The 23,575-nt window shown below is 54.6% G+C and overlaps 2 protein-coding genes across 2 annotated transcripts; one reads left to right on the forward strand and one right to left on the reverse strand.

The window, feature by feature from the left end:
* Positions 1 to 1,988: 1,988 nt before the first annotated feature.
* Positions 1,989 to 16,131, reverse strand: MMRN2 (multimerin 2). Its single transcript, XM_061161962.1, has 7 exons — positions 15,865 to 16,131; positions 8,793 to 8,921; positions 8,600 to 8,706; positions 8,420 to 8,500; positions 7,547 to 7,711; positions 5,592 to 7,373; positions 1,989 to 2,738 (listed from the first exon to the last, which is right to left on the reverse strand). The coding sequence occupies exons 1-7, from the start codon at positions 16,026 to 16,028 to the stop codon at positions 2,353 to 2,355; spliced, it is 2,814 nt and encodes a 937-aa protein (XP_061017945.1). The 5' UTR covers positions 16,029 to 16,131; the 3' UTR covers positions 1,989 to 2,352.
* Positions 16,132 to 16,377: 246 nt separating this feature from the next.
* On the forward strand, positions 16,378 to 21,832 carry SNCG (synuclein gamma). The gene is made up of 6 exons (XM_061163055.1): positions 16,378 to 16,485; positions 17,090 to 17,303; positions 18,108 to 18,149; positions 18,470 to 18,597; positions 21,195 to 21,266; positions 21,513 to 21,832. Exons 1-6 carry the CDS (start codon positions 16,411 to 16,413, stop codon positions 21,531 to 21,533), a joined length of 552 nt encoding a protein of 183 aa, XP_061019038.1. The 5' UTR covers positions 16,378 to 16,410; the 3' UTR covers positions 21,534 to 21,832.
* The last annotated feature ends 1,743 nt before the right edge of the window (positions 21,833 to 23,575 follow it).

The following is a 23,575-nucleotide window of genomic DNA, read 5'->3' on the forward strand; positions in this document are numbered from 1 at the left end:
GGGTCTCCTTTGGGGGCACTCAAACAGACTCTCTACCCAGAGACATTAATGGAAGAAATAAGAAATCCATTACGGACTTCCCTGGCAGTCTAGTGATTAAGACTTTGCCTTTCAAAGCAAGGAGTATAGGTTTAGTCCCTGGTTGGGGAGCTAAGATCCCACATGCCTCATGGCCAAAAAACCAAAAAAAAAAAAAGAAACAGTAGCCCCAAAAAACAGAAACAGTATTGTAACAAATTCAATAAAGACTTTAAAGGTGGTCCACATTAAAAAAAAAAATCATAAAAAGAAAATAGATCCATTGAACTTCAGAATTCTTGATAATCTGAGGTCCTAGTTACAGAAATATTTAAACAAGATTTATACTTGATATTAAGATTTTGTGAAATTTGCACGGAAAGCGCTCTATTTGAAAGAACCATTGTCTCCAGTTCTTACCCCAGAAACTTCAGGAGTGGTTTATCCATGATTCTGGAAGAGTTTACCAATTAGCACTTTTCATTTATAACCTTCCTGTTAAAAAGCACCAGCCATATGTAGGTTGAAGGACATGTGCCCCTTCTAGAGGATGTCAGTTCATAATAAGCCACTCTGCTTATTATGTGCAGTAAATTCCAAATGAAAGTCTTAAATAAGACTGTGTTACCCTAAATGTCTCACTTCGTCATCAGCACAGCCTGACCAGTAACAGCAGGACTGAACAGAAAGAAGACAGCATGGTCTTCCTAGCAGCAAGGGTGGCCTGGTACTGGCTTTCCAGTCTTTGGTCAGGAGTGGCCCTAATACATCATATCTGGTGTCAGGATTACTCTTGCAGCTGAGCTGCAATAGCAGGAGGCCCTGGCCAGAAGGAAGGGCAAAGGAATCGAGAGTCAAACCTGTGGTCAAGATAATAAAACACCAGAACATTTAGAGTTGTTAAGACTGACCACCCCATACATAGGTGGAAAAGTTCAAGAGTGGTTGTGATTTACCCCAAGGTCAAACTGTCAGTGGCAATGTAGCCTGCATATTGTTCCTTTTAACACTGATATTTTAGCACATTGAGCACACCAAGCTTAGAAATTCTGAGGGACAAATTATTTGAATTCAGGAGCCCTGGAAACAATGAGAGGGGCCGGGAACCTTGTTAACCCACACAGGCAACTCTGTCCTTTTTCATCACCCAGACCAATCTGGTTTTCTTATGGACAAAGGTATATCCAACAAATAACAGATACCTACTCCCAAAATAAAAATGTTTTCTGACAAGTAGATGACTGCTTTCTCAACTCTTCAGGATCTGTAACTTTCTGAAAACCATACATTAATATTGTAGGAATAACTACAACTCTAAGCTGTACTCTGTAATTCAGTATTCTGTGGATACTGCAGCAGCCTCTGAGTGTTTTAGGTAGTGTTAACAACTGAAATTGTGAAGTCACATCCCAAATAGTTTGACTTTGCCCCATATTTCTACCTACTTCACCAAATTTTTTGTTCTCCATACTGGTTTGCTTTGCAAACCAGCCAGATCTGAAGGGCATCACTTTATTCCAAAGTTGATAATTCATTGAGGGAGATTTTACCATCTTCCTTCTCTTCTTTCAGCTACCTTCTTGTTGAGAAATGATAATGAGAACTGGGGTGGTCATAAGCTATTGGAGAAAGCAAAAAAGGTAAAGGTGATACACTTTTAGTTCGTGTTTGTCATGGCTTGGCCCGTTTACCCTGTGTGAGGCAGGGAGAAAAGGGAGTAAAGTTACAAGGTAAATTCAAGGAAGGACTGAAACTAAGGAAAAGATACAAACTCGTGTTTCCCTTGATTAAGTCAACCAGGTCTTTTGTCTCCACTTTTGACTGATAGTCACCAAACAGTTGGTTTCCTCCTACTGCTCCGTAGTAGGTAGAGAGTAGCTTCCAGTTTTGTCCCAAATGTCACTTCCATTTAAACATATTCTTTTTGGGAAAGAATGGTTTCTAGCATAAGATGAAGAGGAAGCAGGAGAAAGGTTTAAAGTGGTGTATGTAAGTTTCCAACCACAGGAGGAGCCAAACACCAAAGAAGCTGCAGAACACGGTGTGGCCAAGAACTGGAGTCCAAGCTGTGCTGCCTCAGAAGGCAGACCGAGCCAAGAGTCACACACCCCAGGCCAGGGCCTGCCCGGAGAGAAGCATTCCAGTCTTTCTCATTAAGAAACAGCCAGACCCAGTGCATCTAGAGAGCGGCCACAAATACCACGTTGTCTTTGGAGAAGGTTTCCAGGGAAAGGCTAGACCAACTGGATGGTCTCCAGACCAACCCTGGCCTGAGTCCCAGGCCAAGGAGAGCTGGACAAGTCCACAGTGTCTGGTCAGAGCTGTGCTTGGTACTCAGGTCTTGAACAACAGGAAGCCCCCGAATACAGTGCCTGGCGGGCTTCTCTTCATTATTGATCCCTGGGTTAGCTCAAACCACACTCTCTCACCCTTTTGCAGCTCAGCCATAGCAAAGGTTGTTGCTGGGCTCCCACCCCTCTGCTCCTCGGTGGTATAGACGGGGGTCCGATGGTGACCTCCAAACACCAGCTGCCCGGTGCCTGGTCCCGGACCAAATTCAATGCTCACTGCAAACAGATAGACCCCACGCTCAGGGGCTCGGAAGTAGCCATGTTCAGGGAAGTAGCTGCTGCCGACGTTGATGTAAGCAGTGTTAAACTTCACTGTCTGCAGAGCAGTGGTCCCTTCTGAAAAGCTGGCGTAGAAGGCCACAGGGGAGCCTGGATTACAGGAGGAAAGCATCAGTGATTCAGTCCCTTGCTCCCTCAGGTGGGAAATTATACGGAGCCCTACCTTCCTCACCTTAACATGAGAAAGAGATCACTATTTCTAGATAACCTAGATATTCCCAATAGCAGTGTATCTTGGGATTTAACTGGCTAATTCTCAGCATTCCACTAGTTGACAGGAAAATACAAGTCTGTTGTCTGTACTGGTGTACATTTTAACAAAGCTTTTTCTTGTTTGAGCCTTCTTTCCAGCATACCTGAGAGAAAAGTACCCTGAATGAGGAAGCTGAGTAAGTGGCATCTAAGGCAACATGCTTTGTCAATGACAGACTGGATCTGGAACCTAGGTCTCTTGACTCCCAGATTCCTGCCACCTTCAAGGGATCTTGAGATACCCAGGGGAAAGAAAATATTACCTCTCAAATGCTAACCCTGGTGAGATCACTAAGGAATGAAGAGTGGTTCTTACTAGATGTTTATCACAGAACCCTTGACAGAGAAGGAAAGAGAAGGTGGGTCCAGGCAAGAAAAGTCCTTTCAAGCTGATAATGTTAATATTTTCAAAATGTTGTACCCGAACCCAGGGAGGGGAAATAGGCCCAGAAAGGCAAGGCTTGCTCCAGACGACACTAATAGATGGCCAAACTGGGAGGAGCTAGCTGTGAGTCTCCTGACTTCTGGGGCTCTTCCACTTGAAGAACCAAGTTAGTAAGTCTAAGGAGGGTAAAATACACACAAGAGGCCTGGAGCCAGAGGAAGCCTTGGTGGATGGGGGCTTTAAATGTGCATTAATTTTTTTTAAACACTGCCCTTGTAGAGAAGGGGGACAAGAAGAAGCAAATGAACGATATGGGAAACCTATTGAAAATGTGTTCATTTCCCCAGTACCCCTCGACTCCCCCCATCCTGGCCTCTGCACTGATAAGGTCATGTTCCTCACATGCTCCATCGTTGTTCCCTTAAGCTAAGGGCTCTGTGCCCCCTCCACCCCTCTGTGGAGACCAAGCTCCCCATTTCTTGGGATAAAACCATGGCCCAACAGGAAGAATTTGCATAGAAGACTTGAGTCCCAGAACGACAGCCCCTGCACTTAGCCTCTAGGTCTAACAGCAACAAAATGACAAAAGTTTGCTTTTCTTTAGTTCTGGAAGTTTTTCTGAGAGTTAGAATAGTTTTCCCGTCTGCGTGCTGCTGGTGGCTCTGTAGTTCTCCCAGAACCCAGCAGGTGGCGCACTTGCCCCGCTGAAGGAAGGCCAGCCTGGTGTGCTCTCTGCGGGAGGCCCCAGCCAGCCAGAGGCTGGATGTGCTCCTTAGAAGTGGAAGGGTTGCGCTTCACTCTTGGCCAGCAAGTGACTCAGTGCGCTTCCCTGCAGAGCATAGGGTCAAGCTCGATGGCCTCCCCATATGAAATTTTTAATTTTAAGGAAAAAAATTAATATTTCAGTGGTAAACTCAAGGTACTTAAACTATCAGGCAATTTGAGGCCTTGCACTACTCACAAGAGGGTAAAAGATGTAAGTGTGATGGGTAACCTCATAGCCACAGCCATGAAAATACTGGAGAAATGGGAAAACTGACATGTTTCTAGTAAATTTTCAGTCTTGTGCTAGGTTTTTGGCAAATGTATCTACTAGTCCTACCGGCAACCCTTTGTTGTAGGTAGGGGTTCTCCCTTTTACAGAGGAAGAAACTGAGACACAAGTGGTGCTAGAAGCTGTATATGTCCACTGCTCCCAGGGAGACACTGGCTTGTGGGGCCATCGTGGAGAGCGAGTGGGAGTGGGGCAGGCTTGTGGTACGATCCTCCACGAAGCCTCAGACTACCCACGTGCCAGGCCTCACCAGGCATACACAGCCCAGATGGCAGCTTTGTCCTCACCCCCGTGTTTAGGTGAGGAGGTAGCTGTAGCCCTAAGGCCATCTTCTCTGGCAAGGGAGTCACTTGAGTAGGGGTCCACTTCCCAGGGCCATACTCAGGGAGGCTAGGAAAGGCTGGCTGCTCATCTCTTCAGCCTCAGAACCAAGTTTCCCAGGGCCCTGTAGGGACCCGCTGAGGGCCTTTCACAGGGGAAGAGCCAGCTCCCTAGAGACAGCTGGACTGGGTTTCTCTGAGCTGTCTCAGACGAGCTCCTTTTGGATCCCAAGGCCTTCCCCTGTACTTGTGGGGTGCTGCCCCTGGCAGGTGACACCATACCTTATCCAAACACTCACCTGTACATAAGAGAAAGCTTAAAGACATGTGGTGGGTGCAGTGGGATGGGGCGAAAGGCTGAGATTGAGGGATTTGAGGGTGTGGTTATGGAGGACAGGGCTTCTCTGGTGGCTCAGACAGTAAAGAATCTGCCTGCAATGCAGGAGACCTGGGTTTGATCCCTGGGTTGGGAAGATCAACCTGGAGAAGGGGACAGCTGCCCACTCCAATATTCTGGCTTGGAGAATACCATGAACAGAAGAGCCCAGTAGGCTCCATGGGGTCACAGTCTGACACAACTGAGCGACTTTCATTTTCACTTATGGAAGAGAGAAACACCCCCACCCCCAGCCCTACTGTTGGAGTGGCAAGCAGCCGCTGGTGTTTAATGGGCCTCAGATGTCTGTGTGGTGGGGCTCGGCCTGCTCACTGACAGTTCAGTCCTGTGACTTCTACCTCCTGATACCCCAGGTAGCTTATACTCCTAATACTGCCTAGTTCTGAATGGAAGGTAGGTCAAAGGCAAAGCGGCCCTGAGTAGCGGTGACTGAGGGTCATCCTGCTCTCCCTCACCCCTGCCTCCTCTGAGGCGGAAGAGCTGTTGGCAGATAGCAGTCCTAGACCCCACCCTCCTCTCAGGCCTAGGAACTCACCTGCCTCCCAGAGCGCTGGCCCTTTGACATGCACATCCTCTAAAGATTCCACTTGCTTACGATCCCTCCTCTTGGGAGCTTCCAGGCCTTTCTGCTGCTTCTTCCCTTTCCTGTTCAGCATGGCCTGCAGCTTCTCCAGGTCCAGGCTGACGTTGGCTGCCACGAGCCCTTGAAAGTTCCCAAAGAGGCTGTGGAAGAGGCGCTGGTGCCTCTCCAAGCCGCGCTCAGTCGTGGAGAGCTCCCCGCGAAGGCCCTCGAGGGAGCTATTGAGGGAGGAGACCCAGGAGGCCTCACAGCACTGACCCACACGCTCCATGTCCGAGCTCAGGCGCTGGAGCTCCTGTGCCAGACCAGCCAGGTCCAGTGCACCGACCTCCTCTAGTGAAGCATCCCGGCTGGGCTCCAAACGCGCGGTTTGCCCGCTGGCCCCCGAGGCCTGTTCCAAGGCAGTCACCCTGGCGGCCAACGCGTCCCAGTCTAAAGCCTGCTCCCGCAGCCCGCTGGCCGCGTCCATCAGGGCGACGCGGATCTGTTCATAGCGCAGGGGCAGCGTGCCAGGCCCCTCCTCGGACATCTCCTCCATCACCTCCTCCCCGAAAAGAGCAGCCAGCACGGCCTCGTGCCGCAGCGCGTCCTCCAGCAGGGCGGAGAAGGAGCTGTGCAACTGGCGGATCTCGCGGCGGATCTCGGTCTCGTTGGCCCGCAGCGCACTCACCTCACCGCCCAGGGCACGCAGCTGGCTCCGGAGCCGTGCCGCCTCAGCCCGCGCCCGCTGACTCTCTGTCTGGTGCGTGTCCATGGCCAGCGATAAGGAGGCCACCGTGTCGCTCAGGGCCTGCAGGGAGGAGCCATCCTGCTGGCGCCGCTCGTCCAGGCTCACCTGGGTCTCCTCCAGGGCTCGCGTGGTGTCCCTTTGGTCCTCCCGGATGACATCCAGGTCAAAGTAGAGTTTCTGGCAGTTGCAGTCCTTGACGTACTTGATGAGGTCGGCGTGGGCGCCCTGTAGGTGCTGGAGGGTAAGGTTGAGCTCCAGGAGCTGCCGCTCCACGTCCTCCTTGTTCTCCTCCATGATCAGTGACTTCTCCATCAGGATCACCCGCAGCTCTCGCAGTGCCGTGTGGTTCACCTCCAGCTCCTGCACCTGCCGCTGCACCTTGCTGATCTCATCGAAGGTGTCATCCGATTCCGAGTACAGCTCCTTGATCTCATCCACGTGCCGGGCCAGGGTGGCCTTCATGTCTGCCAGGGTGCTCTGTAACGCCTCTTCCCTGTGGGCAGTGGCCACATGCAGGGCGGAGAGGTTCCTCTGCAGCTGGCCCAGCCTGGCGTTCAGGCTCTCTGGCTCTGGCCTTGCTGCTGCCCCTGCTACTGCCAGGACCACGCTGCTATTGATCGCTGCAGACTCCTGGGCCTTAAGGAGCTTCTTCAACTTGATGTCCACATCGGTCTGGACCTCTGAGAGGGACTGGTGCATGGACAGGCGCTGGGCATGTAGGCGGTCCTCCACCTCCTGCCTCAGCTGGCCCACCCTCTGAGCGTTCTCCTGGACCTTGGTCTCAAATTTGGTACCAAGCTCCTGGAAGTCAGCTCTGGCCACAGAGCTCTCCTGGACCCTCTTGAGGGCCTGTCGGTTGGCCTCCACATCAAGAGATAAATTTCTTATGACCTGGGAGAGGCTGTGCAGGCTTTGGTTGAAGCTTCTCCACATGGGGCTGAGATGTCCTTGCAGGAAGGTGTTGATGTGGGGCAGTAGCACTTGCTCCAAGGATCTGGCTGGAAACTCTGCAACAGATTCATGTGTTCATACAATCCCTGCAAGAGCAGGCACCCTCCCCAGGGGGAGACTGAGTGTGGGGGGGAGGAGCCTCTGAAGTTTGGGCCTTCCTGCCTCCCCTTCCACTCATCCCCTAGGACATGACCAGGCTCTTCCTCAGCCCTGGGAACCTGCCACTCACCAAGCTCTGTTTGATTTGCTTCAGTTGTTGCCACTGTGAGGTTGCTTGCCCAGGCTTCCCACAGGCCTGGGAGGCTGTCTGCCATCTGGTGGATGTCATTCTGGAGATCTCTCAGTCGGCGTTCCTGCTGCTCCACTGTGTTGCGGGTCACTACAGCTGGATGACCTGAATACACATAAGTGTCAGACTTCCCTGGCCTGAGCAGAACATGAGGTGCAGAGAGGAAATTTGGGGATTGAAAGGAGGGAGGTGTGTCCTGATATCCTCTGAGCAGGAGCTTAGAAGCCTTTAACTCTAGGACAGATGCATGGCAAGTGAGCCCTCACCCTGACCCCTGCACTGACCTCAAACATGACTGATCCGTCAAAGCTCACTTTCCTCCTCAGTCTTAGGGACACAGCTTCTCCACATCATTCTAGGCAGCCCTTGTCAATAGACAGGCATTCACCACATGATGAAACATTCCCATCCATGGCCCAGCCTTGAAAGGCCTCACAAATGGTGTCCCTAAGTGGTTCTGCTGTGCTGACTCAAGACCAGGGACAACATGGCTTCCTGGCCCTGGTTAGGGGGCTGGAGGGAGGCTTCTTCCAGACCTTGGGGGCTGATGCAATTCAGGGGGCAAGGAGGGGCCCAGAAAATAGGGTCAAGGAAAAGGGTACATGTGTTTGGCCAGCAGGCAGGTAACTCAGGGCCGTGTGAACCTTGCCGCTTTGGTGTGAGGGCGAGGTGACACAGGGCCTCAGAGGAACCCCTGCTGATTCCGGGAACAGAGCTTCCCTGAAATGGCACTGCCCTATCAGAGGACAGAGGGCTTGGGCACATGAGTTTTTTCTACCTGTCCCTCCTGCACCTTCCAGGAAAGCAACATACCAGATTCAAAGTCAATTGGCCCATCCCAAGGCTCCTGGAGGCTATCACCTGGATCTTCAGGCTCAGGGGTTGCCATGGGATCTGCAGAGAAACATCAGATATTAACTCCAGAGGTTAGAGGGGCTGCATGACCTCTTGGGTCAGAGGTCGAAGGGGGAGGGAGACCACAGGGAACCCTACCGTGGTGCTGGCAGTCGGGGCCCGCAAAGCCCGGGCAGCATCTCCAGGCCACGGAGGCCAGCACCTTCTGCTTGACCTGGTACACCGGCTTGTGGGCCACGCGGTACCTGGGGGAAGAGGGCTAGCTCAGAGACTCTAGGGTGAGCCGGCACAGAACCTGGACGAGTAGCCCACCCTGCTACACCGCACTCACATGACTTTGACCTTCTGGCAGTTCGGAGCCCCCTGCGGACACGGCTGCTGTGAGTGGACGAGGAATTTCTCGGTTTTGCAAGCAGCTACGAAGGTGACCAGTCTGGACTTCTGGTAGGGGCACCAGTTACTGGGGGAAAAAACCAGAAGAGAGGGCTGCTGAGCCACAGCCAGGTCTCCTCACTTCCTAGAGGTCAGCAGGGAGCCAGTGCAGAGCGCCCGGCCCCTGCCTCTGTGCTCCACTCAGTCCCAGAGATTCTGGAATCCATTAGCCTGAGAAGGAAGGGCTCTGCATTATTCATCCTGCTGCTTCAGAGCAAAAGCGCTGTGGATCCTGTCTGCAAGGACACCTGCTCCGTTGCCTTCCAGGAAGCACCCCAATTCCCAGGTCAGCACAGAGAGGTGCAGGAGCCTCTCCCCACATCATAGAGTTACCCCCAGAGTCAGGAAGGGCTCTCCCTGTTTCTGCTGGTGCCAGGGAAGCAGTGTGGTGCTTGCTGTTCCTGGGTTTGAATCCAGAGCATCCTGGGTTTGAATCCTTCACACTTTCTGGTTGTGTGACCTTGAGTGAGGCACTTAGGGAGTTTTAGTTTCCCATCATAGGATGGAGATCACAACACCCTCCTCCAAGTAAGTATCAAGTACCTGCCTCCTCCCAGCTGCCTAGTGAACATTGCTGTCCTGCTGCCTTCTGGCAGCCGGCCCCCATTCCCATTGCCACTGACATTGTTCCTCACTGGAGATCTGGCTGTGGGGATGGAGAAAGGACTGCTAAGGAGAGGCCAGACTGGGGAGGCTTTGAGTGCCAGCTGAGGACAGGGCTCTGTCCTGAAGGCATGCGGAGCCATGGAGGAGCTTAAACAGGAAGTGACATTCCAGAGCCACCCTGGTTCCTGGGTGCAGAAGGGTGGCTACATCAGGGGTCTTGGTGCGTAGGGGGATGGGGTGACCATATGGATTTGGAGTGCTGAGACCACGCAGCCTGCTTTCCCACCTGACTCTCAGAAGCCTTGCAGCCAGCCTGAACCCTCTTGGCTGCAGACTGAAAAGGCTTGTCAGGAAAATGACCTCCCCACTCGAGGGGAAAGATCTAAAGAGACTGACACCAGGGGTTTCCCCCAATGAGCTAGCCAGCAGAGCATCCTCTATCAAAACAGATCACAGAGCCCCACTTATCCACCTAGCTTCCAATCAGTTACCTGACCTCTCTACTCTTCAGTAGGCAGACATCCAAGAATGACCCCTGAGGAAAAGCTCTTCCAAAAGAGGGAGGTCAAAACAAGCACGTGGAAGAAAATCAACTTGAAGAAAACCAGAATGGTGCAGGGAGAAAAGAACTTCCCCCAAATTTGCATTAATTCCAAGACTGACAAAAGAACTTATTGCATCCAAGAAACAAGAATAGGAAGCTGCTTTAAAAATGGGGGCAAAACACTGAGAGCCCCCCAAAAAAGAACCCTTGAAATTAAAATTATAATGGTAGAAAAGCAAAAGAAATTTAATAGACAAGTTAGAGGATAAAGTTAAAGACATTTCCCTAAAAGAAGAGCAAACAGAGAGATGGAAAATATGGAAAATAGGATAGAAAAGATCAGAAAAATAGAGAATCCATGTTGGGAACCCAACATCCAAACAACAGGAGTTCCAGAAAAAGAGAACAGAAGGAGGGAATCATTGATGAAAACAAAACAACAACCAAAGGAATATTCCAGAAGAGAAGGACTTGGAATTTTAAATTCAAAGGTCCCACCCGTTACCACAACACAATGAAAATAAATGCACAGCAAAACACATCACTGTGAAATTTTGGAACTCTAGGACTGAGAATGATTCTACACTTTCCAAGCCCCCCTCCATCCCACCCCCATACACATCAGTAAATAGAACAGCCTTGAACCTCTCAATAGCAATCAATGTGTGTGTGTTAGCCACTCAGTCGTGTCTGACTCTTTGCAACCCTATGGACTGTAGCCTGCCAGGCTCCTCTGTCCATGGGATTCTCCAAGCAAGAATACTGGAGTAGGTTGCCATTTCCTTCTCTACTCAACAGCAATACCAGACACTAAAAGATAGTAAAGAATCACCTTCAAAATACTGAAGGAGGCCAGGAGTTTGAACCCTGGTCAGGGAACTAAGATTTCACAAGCCTCACAGTGCAACCAATAAAATGAAATCAATCCAGAAAACAGTGGGATGTTGGCACAAGATATGTCAAAGATCGGGAAGGGGCCTGTACATCCCCAAGGGACAATTAAATGGTTAGAAGGGGCACACGAAAATCAGGATGGAAGCAAGGGTACACACTCAACATAGAAACCGTGTACTGTGAAAGAGCTGGGCCCAGAGGTCAGGACCTGGGTGGAAGTAAAGAGGTCACCTGTTTAAGGTCACCTGTTAAAGCCTCCTGTTTAAGGTCCCATGGAAATTCCTGGAACATGCTCAGATCTAGGAAGAAGTATTTCTATAAACCAGCTGTTCTCAGTGGGACATGGGTTGGAAGGAGAAGTGGTCTGCCCCACTTGAATTTGGCAACAAGGCACAATGGTAAAGAATCTGCCTGCCAGTGCAGGAGACACAGGTTCAGTCCCCGGGTCAGGAAGATCCCTTGGAGAAGGGAATGGCAACCCACTCCAGTATTCTTGTCTAGAGATACTTGGACAGAGGAGCCCGGTGGGCTAAGAGTCAGATATGACTGAACATCTGAGCATAACACACACATGGTTGACACAGCTCTGGGGATGGGGATGCTCCTGGCATCTAGTGGGAGGAGGCCACAGCCCCTTCCCTCACAACAAAGATCTAGCCCCAGATGTCGATAGTGGGAGGCTAAGAAACACCCACTGTAACAAAGCTCTGCTTCTCACATGCTCTCTGAACTGCGGCAGAGGATCCAGAAGGCCTGCACCCTGAGAACACCGGGTCTGGGCCAGCCTGGGCTGGGAGTGACCGGGACTTTCCACCTCAAGTTCCTAGAACTGGAAGCGGTGCTGCCCACCCTTCCTGCCCAGGAACTTTCTCTCCAGACCTGCCCAAACCTCAGGCTCCAGTGACCACTTGTTCTCCCTGCCCATACTCCCCTCCCTTGGCAGCTCCATGCCCTTGGCACAGTATAGGCTGCTGGCCCAGAAGCCCTGGGAACATTCCTGACCTTTGCTTTGGTTTCCTACAGCTCTTGGCAGTTTCTCGCTGGTCCACTGAGCCCCCAGCCCTGCTCGCTGAAGTGCCCCATTGTTCTCACTGCCTCCTGGCCGGGCGCCCGGGCCCTCTTGGCACCCTCATCTCACAGCGGTCTACCAAGAGGCAGGTGCCAGCCTAGAAATGAGTGTGGGGGGTCTCCAGCCTGGTTTGGGCCTGTCCCGGGCCTCTGACCTGGCCTGACCTGATGCCCCCTGCCAGGCAGGAGAGAGTCTGCTGCCCCCCTTAGAGCTTTTAATTGGATCTGGGAGTCCTGGACTCTCCTCCCTTGCTTGTCTTTGGACTCAGGGTGACCTTGAGCAAGGCCCTTCCTCCATCCTGGAAATGTGGAGAAGATTCCCACTCCTAGCCCCTCTCTGGGGGCGGGGGTGGGTGGGGTGAGGGGGAAGCTTTGAGGAAGGCAGAGAAAACCTCAAGCAGGGAAATGGCTGTTAGCCAAAGCCTCCTGAATTATAAATGTGCTGCTGTTGTGGCCCTTTGGGGCACTTAAGTGCTTCTTAACCAGCCAGTAAAACCCACATCCAACTGCCCCTTAAGCCTGTCTGTGAAGGAGGTTGTGTTCTCAACATTCTTGCTTTCTGAGGCCCTGAATGCAGCTGTGAATGTGATGACTCCAGGGGAGAATTTTGCCAGGCTTGGTCTCTGAGCCACACAGGGGCCTGAGCAGGGGAGCCCAAGGCCCACTTGGTGTCCAGCCAGAACCAGGATTCCTTGAGCATAGCTCAGGCCAGTGAGTCTCTTCCCTATTAGCGCCCAGGGCCCTGTGCCTTGGAGAACAGATACAAGGGCGGAAGGTGTAGCCACGGCCCAGAGACCAGAGTCAGGGCTCCACCCTGCTCCTGTGTGACTGCATGACTTCTCTGGGCCACAAGCTCCCGGCTGCAACAATTGGAAACACTTCTTGTGGCGACACTGATACTGGTGACTAGCCCAGCTGGGCTGCTGGGAGGAGCATCTCCTAGACTCCCACCCCCCTTAGGGGAGACAAAACAGGACAAAACTGAGGACTCCTGAGATTTGCAGCCCAGCCAATGTAGACCTGAAAGTGAAAGTGTTAGTTGCTCAGGCATGTACAACTCTTTGTGTCCGACTCTTTTTTCCCTGTGGAAGAATACTGGAGTGGATAGCCATTCCCTTCTCTAGGGGACCTTCCTGACCTAGGGATCAAACCTGGGTCTCCCGCAATGCGGGTAGATTCTTTACCATCTGAGCCACCACAGTCATATAGCCCTAGGTGGCAGCCCCACCCCTCTGAGCCTCCCAGCATCTAAAGTGGAGTGGCAACCTTGCAGTACTGCCATACAGTGTCGGGATAGGATGCCTTTCATGGGTCTTGGCTCAGTCCCCACAGCAGTGGGTTCGATTCCTGGGTTGGGAAGATCCCTGGAAGAAGGGAATGGCACCCCACTCCAGTATTCTTGCCTGGAAAATTCCATAGACAGAAGAGCCTGGCAGGCTACATACAGTCCATGATGTCACGAAGAGTTGAACACAACTGGGCGACCTTCACTCACTCACCACAGCAGACTCAGTCCTGCCTGGGAAGTGGCCTGGCATCTGAGGAGCCCATATCCTAACCTCTTGCTCTCCCCAGCTTTACAAAAGCCTGGGAGCAAAGAAAGAGCCTCTTCCTCACAATGTCCAAATGCCTAGGTCCCTGGCTCACTGGGCCCAGCTCTACAGGGTCCTGGGGGCTCTAGGAAGCACCAACCTCATTCCTCCTTCATCCTGGGATCCGGGATCAGGTGGCTTGTTCAAGCTTCTCCTTGCAAATGGTCTCATCTGGGTCTGTGTCCAATGCCTGCCCTGGCCCCCAGGCCCCAGATAGAGGTAGGAGAGACAAATGCAGGGCAGATTGGCTCCAGCAGCTGTGAGGGAAGAGCCACAGGCTTGTGCTGGGTGGCGTGGAGCCCCTGCTTGAGTGCGGAGAGCCTGTTCTGCCTCCCCTTCCCCTGTGGCCGGAGTGGGGCTGGGGTTGCGTTTCCGCCTCTCCCTTCGCGGGACCACGGGAAGCAATCAGCCGGAGGAAGCTGTGCCGGCCTTCCTTCCTTTCTCACCAGCCCCTCCGGAGGCCTCGACAACCTCAGCTTGACCTGCGGGGCCTGCAGCTTCTGAGCTGTGGGCAGGAGGCCAGCAGGCCTGCTGGGAGCCCCTGGAGGGTCTGGGATCAGGGATGCCCTCAGACTCCTGCCTTTGCATTTCCGGGGCCAGAGTGCCCTCGTGCGCACACCCACACCACTGGGACCACCAGGCCATGGCTGAGTGACTCCCGCAGGCCTTGAGTAGTCCAGAGACCCACCCTCCCTGGGACTAAGGGAACGCAGACCTTCCCCACAGCCCCGGTGCGGGTGAGAGGGTGGGGGGTGTAGATTGGGAGAGAAAGAAGACATCTCCTCCGTCCTTGCCATCCTCTTGAGCCCTTCATATTCCCTTTCATCAGGGGGAGGTAGGCTGCCCAGAAACAGGGGCTGATGGCTTTGGGGAGGGAAGGTTGGATTCTTGGTCCTGAAATCAGAGCCTGGGTTCCCCTGCCAAGAGCCACCTGTACTCCCAGCTCTGAGCAGAGCCGGGAATGGGGCAGGAGGGGATGCCTCTCAAGGCCCAACTTCTTCCCTCTCCTCCCACGTGGCCGGCCCTCCATCACTGAAGGCCAGTGCACACTCGCTTAGTCTGGTCCTCCCGCCTCTCCCTGTCCAGTCTGCTTTTGGGAAAGTGTCCAACAAACACTCTCACCTTGAAGCATCAGAGCTATATGAGAGCTGGGCAGATACGGGCCAGGCCTACGTGACAGTGAAACTCAGCCAGCCCAGGAGACTCTGGTGACTGTAAATTGGCCCCTCTCACCCTCCAAATCCACATGGATGCTCCCAACCAAGTCTGGTTTGTGTGTGGAGGTGGGAAGAGTTGGGTGGGGGTGGCGGGGGGGGGGGGGGGGGGAGACACCCCTGGGACCAGAACCAGAGTATGATCTCTGGAGTCAGACTCAGATCTTGCTTCTAGTTCTCCTCAGCTATGTGACCTTGGGACAGCTGCTTAGCCTCTCTGAGCCTCAGGCTCCCCTATAATCAGGAGAGGATTAACAGAGATAATACTTGGCAAGATGCCCAGAGATGGGTTCGATAAATGGCACCTGCTGCTATGACTGAGGGGTACCCTGAGGAGGGACCCACATAATCAGCACCTTATCAGCAGGAGGATCCCTGACCCTGGACAAATAAACAGACTAGAAAACGGTGTCCCAATCTAGTCCTAAGACCATTCTGCCCATCTCCAGATGGGTGCTGAAGCAGAGCTCGCTGGATGCCGCAGCCTCCTTTTTGTTCTGCAAATAGAGCAGAGCACCCTGTCTGCCCACTGCTTAGCTGTTAGGGCCAGGCTGAGGGTCTGTTCCCCTCCCCAGGCACTCAGATCCAAGTTCGGTCCCGAGGAGTGTCTGTCTTCTAGGGCTTAGGCCAGGCCAGCCTCACCTGGGTTCAGCTTTCAGAACTGACTCCCAAGAACAGGAGCCACTCCCAGGCCAGCTGGAAACTTCCGGAACAACAGCCCCTCAGCATCCCCCATGCTGGTGTTTGATGGCGTCAAGTGCTCCTGCCCTGCCCAACCTCCAGGCCCGTTCCCTGCCATGGGTCAGGCAGGGAAGTCCATGTGGTCCTTAGGTCCTGGGGGACTGGGGGTGCCCAGTCCAGACTGGCTGGGGGTGATCTTCTAAAGGCGAGTGTGACCCCTAGCGCCTCATTCAGCTTCACAGCTGGTTCAGCAGATAGATGGTATAAACCTATTTCACATACAAGTAACTCAGGTCCCGAGAGCCCCTGCTTTGGCTGAGCTGGGACTGAGATCCTGTACCACATCCTCCCCCAGGTCCAGGCCCTCCTTACCGTCTGACAGGGTCCCTGCCGGTGTCCTCAGCCTCTGCCCTCCAGACACCAGGGGGCTGAGGGTGGTGTGGATCAGAGAATCTGGTACCAGGGGCCTGCGCCCAGGTCCCCAGCATCCCCCAGCCCAGGGGCCCCCCCAGGCCAATGAGCAGTGTCAGGATCATGCTGGCTTGCGGCAGACTCAGCTTCTGTAGTGACTCCAGAAAGTGCCGGTGCCGGTGACGTCTTTAAGTTAAGTCTCAGAAGGGGAAAAAAAAAAGCAGGGACAACAAAGAGAGGAAGTGGCCTGGGCCGGCCCACCCGGTGAGTCCCGTCCGGCCCCGCTCACCCGCGGCCTGGCCCCCACAGGGGCAGGCAGCAATGCAGGCCAGTTCCTGTGGCCGAGGAGGACTCGGTCAGGGACACTGGGTGTGGGAGACACAGGGGGAGGTGGTCCCACTAAGCCCGTCCCCATGGGAGTCAGAAGAAGTGCGCCAGTGTTGAGATGGAAGGAAGCGTGTCAGGAGGAAGCGGTCAGATCAGCCTCAGGGAAACTGCTGCCCATCCATGTTGGTGGCCAGGACGTGGGGGGCACTCATGCCTACTCAGCATCTCTCACCGCTGGGCTGTGGGAGCCAGCAGGTGGGTGGAGGCCCAGATGGAGAAGGGAGCTGTCCTAGGGTCACACAGTCTGTAGCTGGGCCCAGGCCGTGGGTTAGCCTTTTGTGGCCCAGTTCTTCCACCTGGCCTTGCCCGAGCCCCAGGATGGGGGCATTCACGGTGCTGGGGAGAAGTTGGGCAGGCCAGGCCAGTCCGGGAGGTTGGCCACTCTTTCCTGACAGGCCAGCTTGATCTTAACCCCTGCCCTACCTGGGACCCTGGTAGCAGAGGCGCCTTTCTTTTCTGTGTCTACCACCCCCCCTGCAACCCCTCCCTGCCCCAGAGGTACACAGACACAACAGCCTCAGGCCTGGAAGCACCTAGTCGGGGTCGCCCCTGTAGGTGCACAGGGTGGCAAATGAATGAGGGGCAGTGATGGATAAGGATGTGTCCAACCTGCTATGGCCCGTCCAGGGAGGGCAGGGGACAGGAGGGGAGGCTGGAGCCAGCACAGGCCCAAGGGACCCTGGGAGAAGGTGGGGGCAGGCCTGCTCCCTCCCTCCCTCCTTCCCCGCCCCCACCCCTGGGCTGGCCGGGCTCCCATCAGCCGCTGCTGCATCATCAATATTTCATCGGCGTCAATAAGAGGCAGCCACAGGGACAGCGGCTGCAGCAGCACTCGAGCCAGCGCCAGTCACGGTTCGTCTGGGGAGTCAGACTCCCATCCCTGCCCGCCGCCATGGACGTCTTCAAGAAGGGCTTCTCTATTGCCAAGGAGGGTGTGGTGGGTGCCGTGGAAAAGACGAAGCAGGGGGTGACGGAGGCGGCTGAGAAGACCAAGGAGGGTGTCATGTATGTGGGTGAGTTTGGGCGTGGCAGAGCCCAGCAGGGAGGGGCAGCCTGGTGGCCGCTCAGTTTCCTGGACTGGACTTTATCCCCTGATCCCAGGGAGGCATTTTTGGGAGGGATGAGGACTCCTGGGCCCAGAGGACCCCCACTCTCCTGTACACCCCATTGTCTGTCTGGGCCTCTTTGGGGTTGAGCGGTCTCTGGGGCAGGACAGCAGGAGAGGAACTTAACCCTCAGACACGCCTGTTTGTGCGTACACAAATGCATACACCACTACACACCAGCACCCCCACCCCAGTATCACCCACAGCCTCTTGACTCAGATAAAAAGTCACACTGGAGCCCTGGGCTGAGCAAGCAGGTACTCAGCAGCCAGGCCACAGGTCCCCACCCTGCCCAGAAAGAAGGGGTGCCACAGGAGAGATGAGATTGACCCTCAGCATCCTGGCCAGGGTCCCAAGCCCCCTCCCCCATCAGCTGCTTCCAAAGGGGAGGCCAAGCTGATGACTCAGCTCTTGACCCTATCAAGCCCGGCTCCAAGGCCCAGGCCACACCCACTCGAGGTCCATCCACCAGACCCTACCTCAGGCCTGATCTCTCTCATCCCTGCATCCTGTCCTGTCCACTTCCCATCCATCCCTTCCCTCCAGACACAGCAGGAAGTGGCCTTTGAAAGGATGGCTGGCCCCCAGACACCATCCTTACTCCCCACCGACTCTACAGCTTGTCCAGCTGTTCTGTGGTGTGTTTGCCCTGACCACAACCCTCCCAACACCTGGAGTGGGCTTGGGCTGACGCCTCCATTTCCTCCACAGGAGTCAAGACCAAAGAGGGTGTTGTGCAGAGTGTGACTTCAGGTGAGGTGACCCAGGGCCAGGGGACATGGAGGGTGGGACATCCAGAGACTTTTGCACCCGGCTACTAAAGGCCCAAGCCGGGGGCCCTCTTTCCCCCCTTGTTGTACTGGGATCCAGACCTCCAGAATCTGGCGGTAGGCCCAGGGTGGACCACCTGATCATCATCAGAGCTTCCCTGGAGTCAGAAAGAGGACAGCCTAGGTCTTCAGTAGAGCCAGAGTTTTGAGTGCCCAGGGAAAGGGCTGCTCTGGACTGATTTGGGCAGGCCAGAGCCGGGTTGGGTGGGATCAGGGCCAAAGCCTGCCAGATTCCTCCCACAGTGGCTGAGAAGACCAAGGAGCAGGCCAATGCCGTGAGTGAAGCCGTGGTCTCCAGTGTCAACACCGTGGCCACCAAGACGGTGGAGGAGGCGGAGAACATTGCAATCACCTCTGGAGTGGTGCGCAAGGTGAGATCCGGTCCCTAGCCCGGGGCCCAGGGAGGCCAGCTGGGGAAGAAGCATTATCACCCCACTAACATACAGGGCGGAGAAGGCAATGGCACCTCACTCCAGCACTCTTGCCTGGAAAATCCCATGGACGGAGGAGCCTGGTGGGCTGCAGTCCATGGGGTCGTGAAGAGTCAGACACCACTGAGCAACTTCACTTTCACTTTTCCCTCTCATGCACTGGAGAAGGAAATGGCAACCCACTCCAGTGTTCTTGCTTGGAGAATCCCAGGGACTGCAGAGCCTGCTGGGCTGCCATCTATGGGGTCTCACAGAGTCAGACACGACAGAAGCGACTTAGCAGCAGCAGCAACGTACAGTGGAAGGGATACTTAGGGGTCCTGGTCTATGCTTGGTGTTGTCACATTCTGGGAACCTCGCAATCACCCCTATTTGGGGGGTAGTGGGGGGCCCAACTGGAAAGTGAGGCTCAAAATCCACCCACCCGATGGTGCTCAGCATTTAGGAGACACATTTTACTAGCCAAAGCAGGGTCCTGTGAGCCCCACGTCGTGACAGGCAGCCTCCCGCGGGCAGTGGACACCAGATCAGAGCTGCAAAGTCACCACCTACCCAGAGTCCAGCCTCCCTCCAGAACCTGCTGGGCTGGGCCACCTCCTGCAAGGAGGTGCAGGGAAGCAGCGCCCCCTGGTGACGGGAAAAGAGTGAGGTTCTGACCACACCCTTGGCCTCTGTCTTTGTGAGCATGTGTACGTGCCTGGGCGCCTGTGCCTGGTCTGAGAGTTCACGTGTGTGTGCGCTGGGCAGCGGAGAGCACAGAGGAATTTTTGGGGGCAGCCTGGCTCCAAAGTCTATGCGCTGAAGAGAGACTCTGAGTGAGAGTCAGGAGGAGATTGTGGTGGGAGCCGGTTTATTTTTGGGGCAGTAGGTTTTCCTAGTCCAGAGATGAGCTGTTCCCAGCTGTGTTAGCAGATGTCATTTAGAAAGTTCCACCCAACTGGCACAGGCCCCTAGGGGCCAGTAGAGTCCTAGGCACCCAGCACTAAGAATCCCTGGAGTGGGTTAGTGGAAGGGTAGGTGGTGACCCTGCCTCTGGCTCGGGACAGCACCGAGGTCATAGGATCTCCAGACTCTAGGAGCAGGCAGGTGCCCCCTCTCCTAGTTCCCAGCTCTTATTAGCTATGTGACCTTGGGAAGCTACTCAATTTCCCTGGGCCTCCATTTTATCGGCTGTAAAATGCTTGTTGGGGGTGTGTGCTGAATATCCATCCCACTGGCTTGTGATGATGCAGGGAAACAGACCCCTGTGAAGCAGCTTTACCTCGCTTATGGCGAGTACCCAACATAAGGAGGTGGCTGTATCATCATTATCATCAGTGACCCCAGGCAGGACCCAAATGTACCCCAGGAGACCCCAGGCCCCTCCCTCCCCCACCCCCCAGCAAAAGAGGCCTTAGAACGGGGCCAGGCTGCCCCCTAGGGCTCTGAGCAGAAGCCTGGGCACTCCTCTCTGACTTTGGAGGAGGGCTGGTGAGTCCTTGGCTACCTCAAGGGAGATATATCCTGGTGACATCCCCAAACCATCCACGACTCACTGTCCAGTGAACTGCAGAAGGATGCAGCACTGCCCATCTGTCTGACTGCTCATGCCCCCGGCCTCATGCACCCACCCTGGGGCAGCAGGACTAGACACGTGGCCGCCTGTACTTTGTCTGAGGAGCCTGCCCCAATTCTCGCTGCCTCAGTCCACCAAAGGGCAGGATGACATCATGGTAGTACTGAGATGGCAGGATCCTCAGAGGTAGGTGCTGAGCCCAGGGTCCAAGCCGATCACCCACTCTGGCCCCAGCTGTCAGTTATCACGCGACCACCCCAAGGCAGGACACCATCTCAGGCAAGGATCTGGTTGGGTGTAGGTAGGTAGAAGGAGACAGGAAGTGGGAGAGGATTATATAACCCCTGCTGGTCCCACCTGAGGGACCAGCCTGAGCCCACTGCCCATTCAGGAGGCAGGGAGAAGGAAAGAGGGAGGCCCTCATGCTACTGGGGATAGGGTTAGGCCTGGAGCAAGCTAGACCTGATCCCTGTAAGCCCCACAGCTTTGATCTCTAAGGCTTTGAGTTGAATACCTGGCCTCTCTGGCCACCGGGTCCCCATGTGAACGGTGGTAACATGCCCTTCCTTCCAAGGGTCTTTGAGGATCACAGTAGGAGAAGGGTATATGGTCATGTGATTCAGGAACACTGAGGGTGGGGTCAGGGTTAGGGCTTCAGAGGCCACTGCCCATCCCACCCACATCACTAGGCTTGCTCATGGAGGAGGACCAATCAGAGATTGTCAGGGACTCACTGTTAGCTTCTGGGGGTGAGGCTGGGCTCAAGGATACTTGGTACTCCCCGAAGGCCTTGGCATCATCAGACAGAGCCCACTGGGAATCCTTACATGAGGTTCTATCACCTCCAAGGCCCATCTGGCCTTCACACCTCCCTCCCCTCCTGCCCTCCAGGTACAGTGATGAAGACCTCTGTTCTTTGAGGTCAGAGTGGTGAAGCTCTGCACCCTCCACCTGGTGCCACATCCCCTTTGCTTTTCCACAGGAAGCCCTGAAGAAACCTGTCCCCTCACAGGAGGATGAGGCAGCCAAAGAGGAAGAGCAAGTGGCTGAGGAGGTAGGAGCTGGACCCCGGGGTAACACAGGGGTCCCCGGGCAAGTTGCTTCCCTCTCGGGGCCCCAGAACCCACAGAGGAGCCTCCTGACCTGCAGCCCCCTGAGCCTGAGTGTGAGATCCCCTTATGAATAGCCTCCTCAGGGCAAGGGGGCATAGACGACACCCTTCCTCCCCCCTCCCCAAGCCGGGGTAACCACTGAGATGTGGAGCCCCAGAGCCATATGTGAAAGTCACTGTCTCTTCCAGACCAAGAGTGGGGGAGATTAGAAGGCTGCCCTGATCTGCAGAGGCCTTGAGGAGCATGCCGTCCCCTCCTGGCACAAGGCGTGTCTGGTCCTGGAGTATGACCTACAGAGCTGCCAGCTCCCCACACCCTCCTCCAGCTCCCCACACCCTCCTCCAGCTCCCCACAGGCCCATCCTCCCTGCTACCACCACCACTGCCTTCACCTCCCTACCTTATCCCTGCTCACCACCCTCTGATCTTTCTGACCCCACAGATGCTGCTGTGAATTTTTTTTTTTTATGATTTTAATGATTCCAAATAAAACTCAAATCCCCACTGCATACCTGCTCATTACTCTTTCTGTTCTGCCTTATTCATGAAGATGCCCCCTGGGCCCTCCCAGGAACACGAGCTGGGCCAGGTATGCTACAGGGGCACACTGGGCATTTCTAGCACCTTCTGAGAGCACGCAGTGCCTTCAGAGACTCCCCCCTGCCCCATTGCCTTTTAACATGGAGGTGGCAGCCCTGCTTTTTGGATCCTGCAAACAACCTCAAGAACATGCTGTCTGCTGGAGCATGAGACCGGGATGCCCCAGGTTTTGAGCTTTGACTCACCCTCCAGGGATGGACCCCACTGATGACAGGGGGTGAGGATGGGCTTCCTGGGCCCTTCTGGGGTGTGTCCTTGAAGCCAGTTGTCCTTCTGGGAACAGGGACACCTAGCACCCCTCCCTGAAGCAGATGGTAACTTTCAAAGATGTGAAGTCTAAACTCATAGCAAGGACTTTTTGCATCCTCCTTGGCAAAGAGGGACATGACCCCAGAGTTCCTCCCTCCTGTCCCCACCCAGCCTTGAGCTCCCTACCAGGTTGGAGCTGGGCTTTCCTTTCCTTCAGCAGAGTCCTGTCAAGTATCATTAGAAAACACAACAATTGAGAGGCAGGAGCGGAAGCATCCGCCTAGAGAGAAAAAGAGTCAAAATATTTGTTGAGCTCCTCCCAGGTGTGGGATACTGTACTAAGTGCTTTACCTCCTTTAATCCTCAAAACTAATTGTTAGTATGTCCCTAGTTTCACCGAAACTGAACTAAGAAACAGAGAGGTTAAATAACTTGCCCAAGGGCACAGAGCTAGGGAGCTGGGGCCTGGCAGAAGGCCAGGTGGCCTGACCCCAGAGCCACACAGCTGATTCGCATCATGCTCTGCTACGTCCACCCAGACCGTGTGGGCTGCAGTGGCCTTACAGCAGATGCCACCATCTCCAAGATTTCAAAACAACCCAGGGACCTGAGTGGCTGGTCCCTACATGAAAGGCTATGGGCATCATGCCCTGGAGTCTCATTCAGGGGTGGCTAAGTGGAGAGCAGGGTTCCTTCTCCTTTAACACCCAGTTTGGGCCCAAAGCACCCAGGTCTTCAGCTCTGGGTGGGGGCGCTGAAGCTTGAGTCCATACCACCTGCTCATCCTCCCTCTGTGGTGGAGAGCAGAGGTCAAGGGCAGCCCTGGGGGCTGTAAAGCCAGTCAGACAGCTGAGCTTCATTGTATCCCAGTTCACCAGTCATGGGCATCCACTGCTGAGGAGGCGGAAAGGAGCAGTGAGCTGCTGGTCTCCCAGCCGTGCAAACCCTACCATGGGAGGAGTGAAGGGTCTTGAAGAGGCACAGGGCGGTCAAGGGTGTTCCTGCTCCCAGGTTCAGACTGCTCATCAGCAGGCCTGTGCATGCCCCAGGAAGAAGGCCCGAGGGGCTGGGTGTGCCTGAGAGAAAGCGGAGGAGACAGGTCCTCTCAGGTAACTGCAGGAGGAGGATACCAGATGGGGCTCCTGGGGTCCCGATACCCTCTCCTCTACTGAAGGAACGAGGAAGGGTCCCTGCTGCTTGTTCCAACTCCCACCTCCACCCCCAGACACATATTTAGGACCTGTTCCTGTGATCAAACGACGAAGTTGCCTGGTCCAGGAAGCTTCTTCCCCATCCCATGAGCACCTGCAGTATGCTTTACTTTTAAGCCCTCTATTATGTGCTGTGAGCTCTGTGGGCTGTACCTGACTTCCCTAGAGGAGTAATTGCTCTCTCTCCATCCC

Source organism: Dama dama, chromosome 15 (assembly GCF_033118175.1).
Source record: "Dama dama isolate Ldn47 chromosome 15, ASM3311817v1, whole genome shotgun sequence".
NCBI lineage: Eukaryota > Metazoa > Chordata > Mammalia > Artiodactyla > Cervidae > Dama > Dama dama.

What these genes read in the sequence shown, in the direction of transcription:
- MMRN2 (XM_061161962.1), bottom strand. Translation starts at nt 16,028, where the DNA reads ATGATCCTGACACTGCTCATTGGCCTGGGGGGGCCCCTGGGCTGGGGG. An exon ending in TGCCAGAAGGTCAAAGTCAT is followed by an intron (nt 8,707 to 8,792) that starts GTGAGTGCGGTG and finishes CTCTTCCCCCAG; the next exon opens with GTACCGCGTGGCCCACAAGC. An exon ending in GCCAATTGACTTTGAATCTG is followed by an intron (nt 7,712 to 8,419) that starts GTATGTTGCTTT and finishes ATGTGTATTCAG; the next exon opens with GTCATCCAGCTGTAGTGACC.
- SNCG (XM_061163055.1), top strand. Translation starts at nt 16,411, where the DNA reads ATGTTGGTGGCCAGGACGTGGGGGGCACTCATGCCTACTCAGCATCTC. An exon ending in TGTGCAGAGTGTGACTTCAG is followed by an intron (nt 18,150 to 18,469) that starts GTGAGGTGACCC and finishes TTCCTCCCACAG; the next exon opens with TGGCTGAGAAGACCAAGGAG. An exon ending in AAGAGCAAGTGGCTGAGGAG is followed by an intron (nt 21,267 to 21,512) that starts GTAGGAGCTGGA and finishes TGTCTCTTCCAG; the next exon opens with ACCAAGAGTGGGGGAGATTA.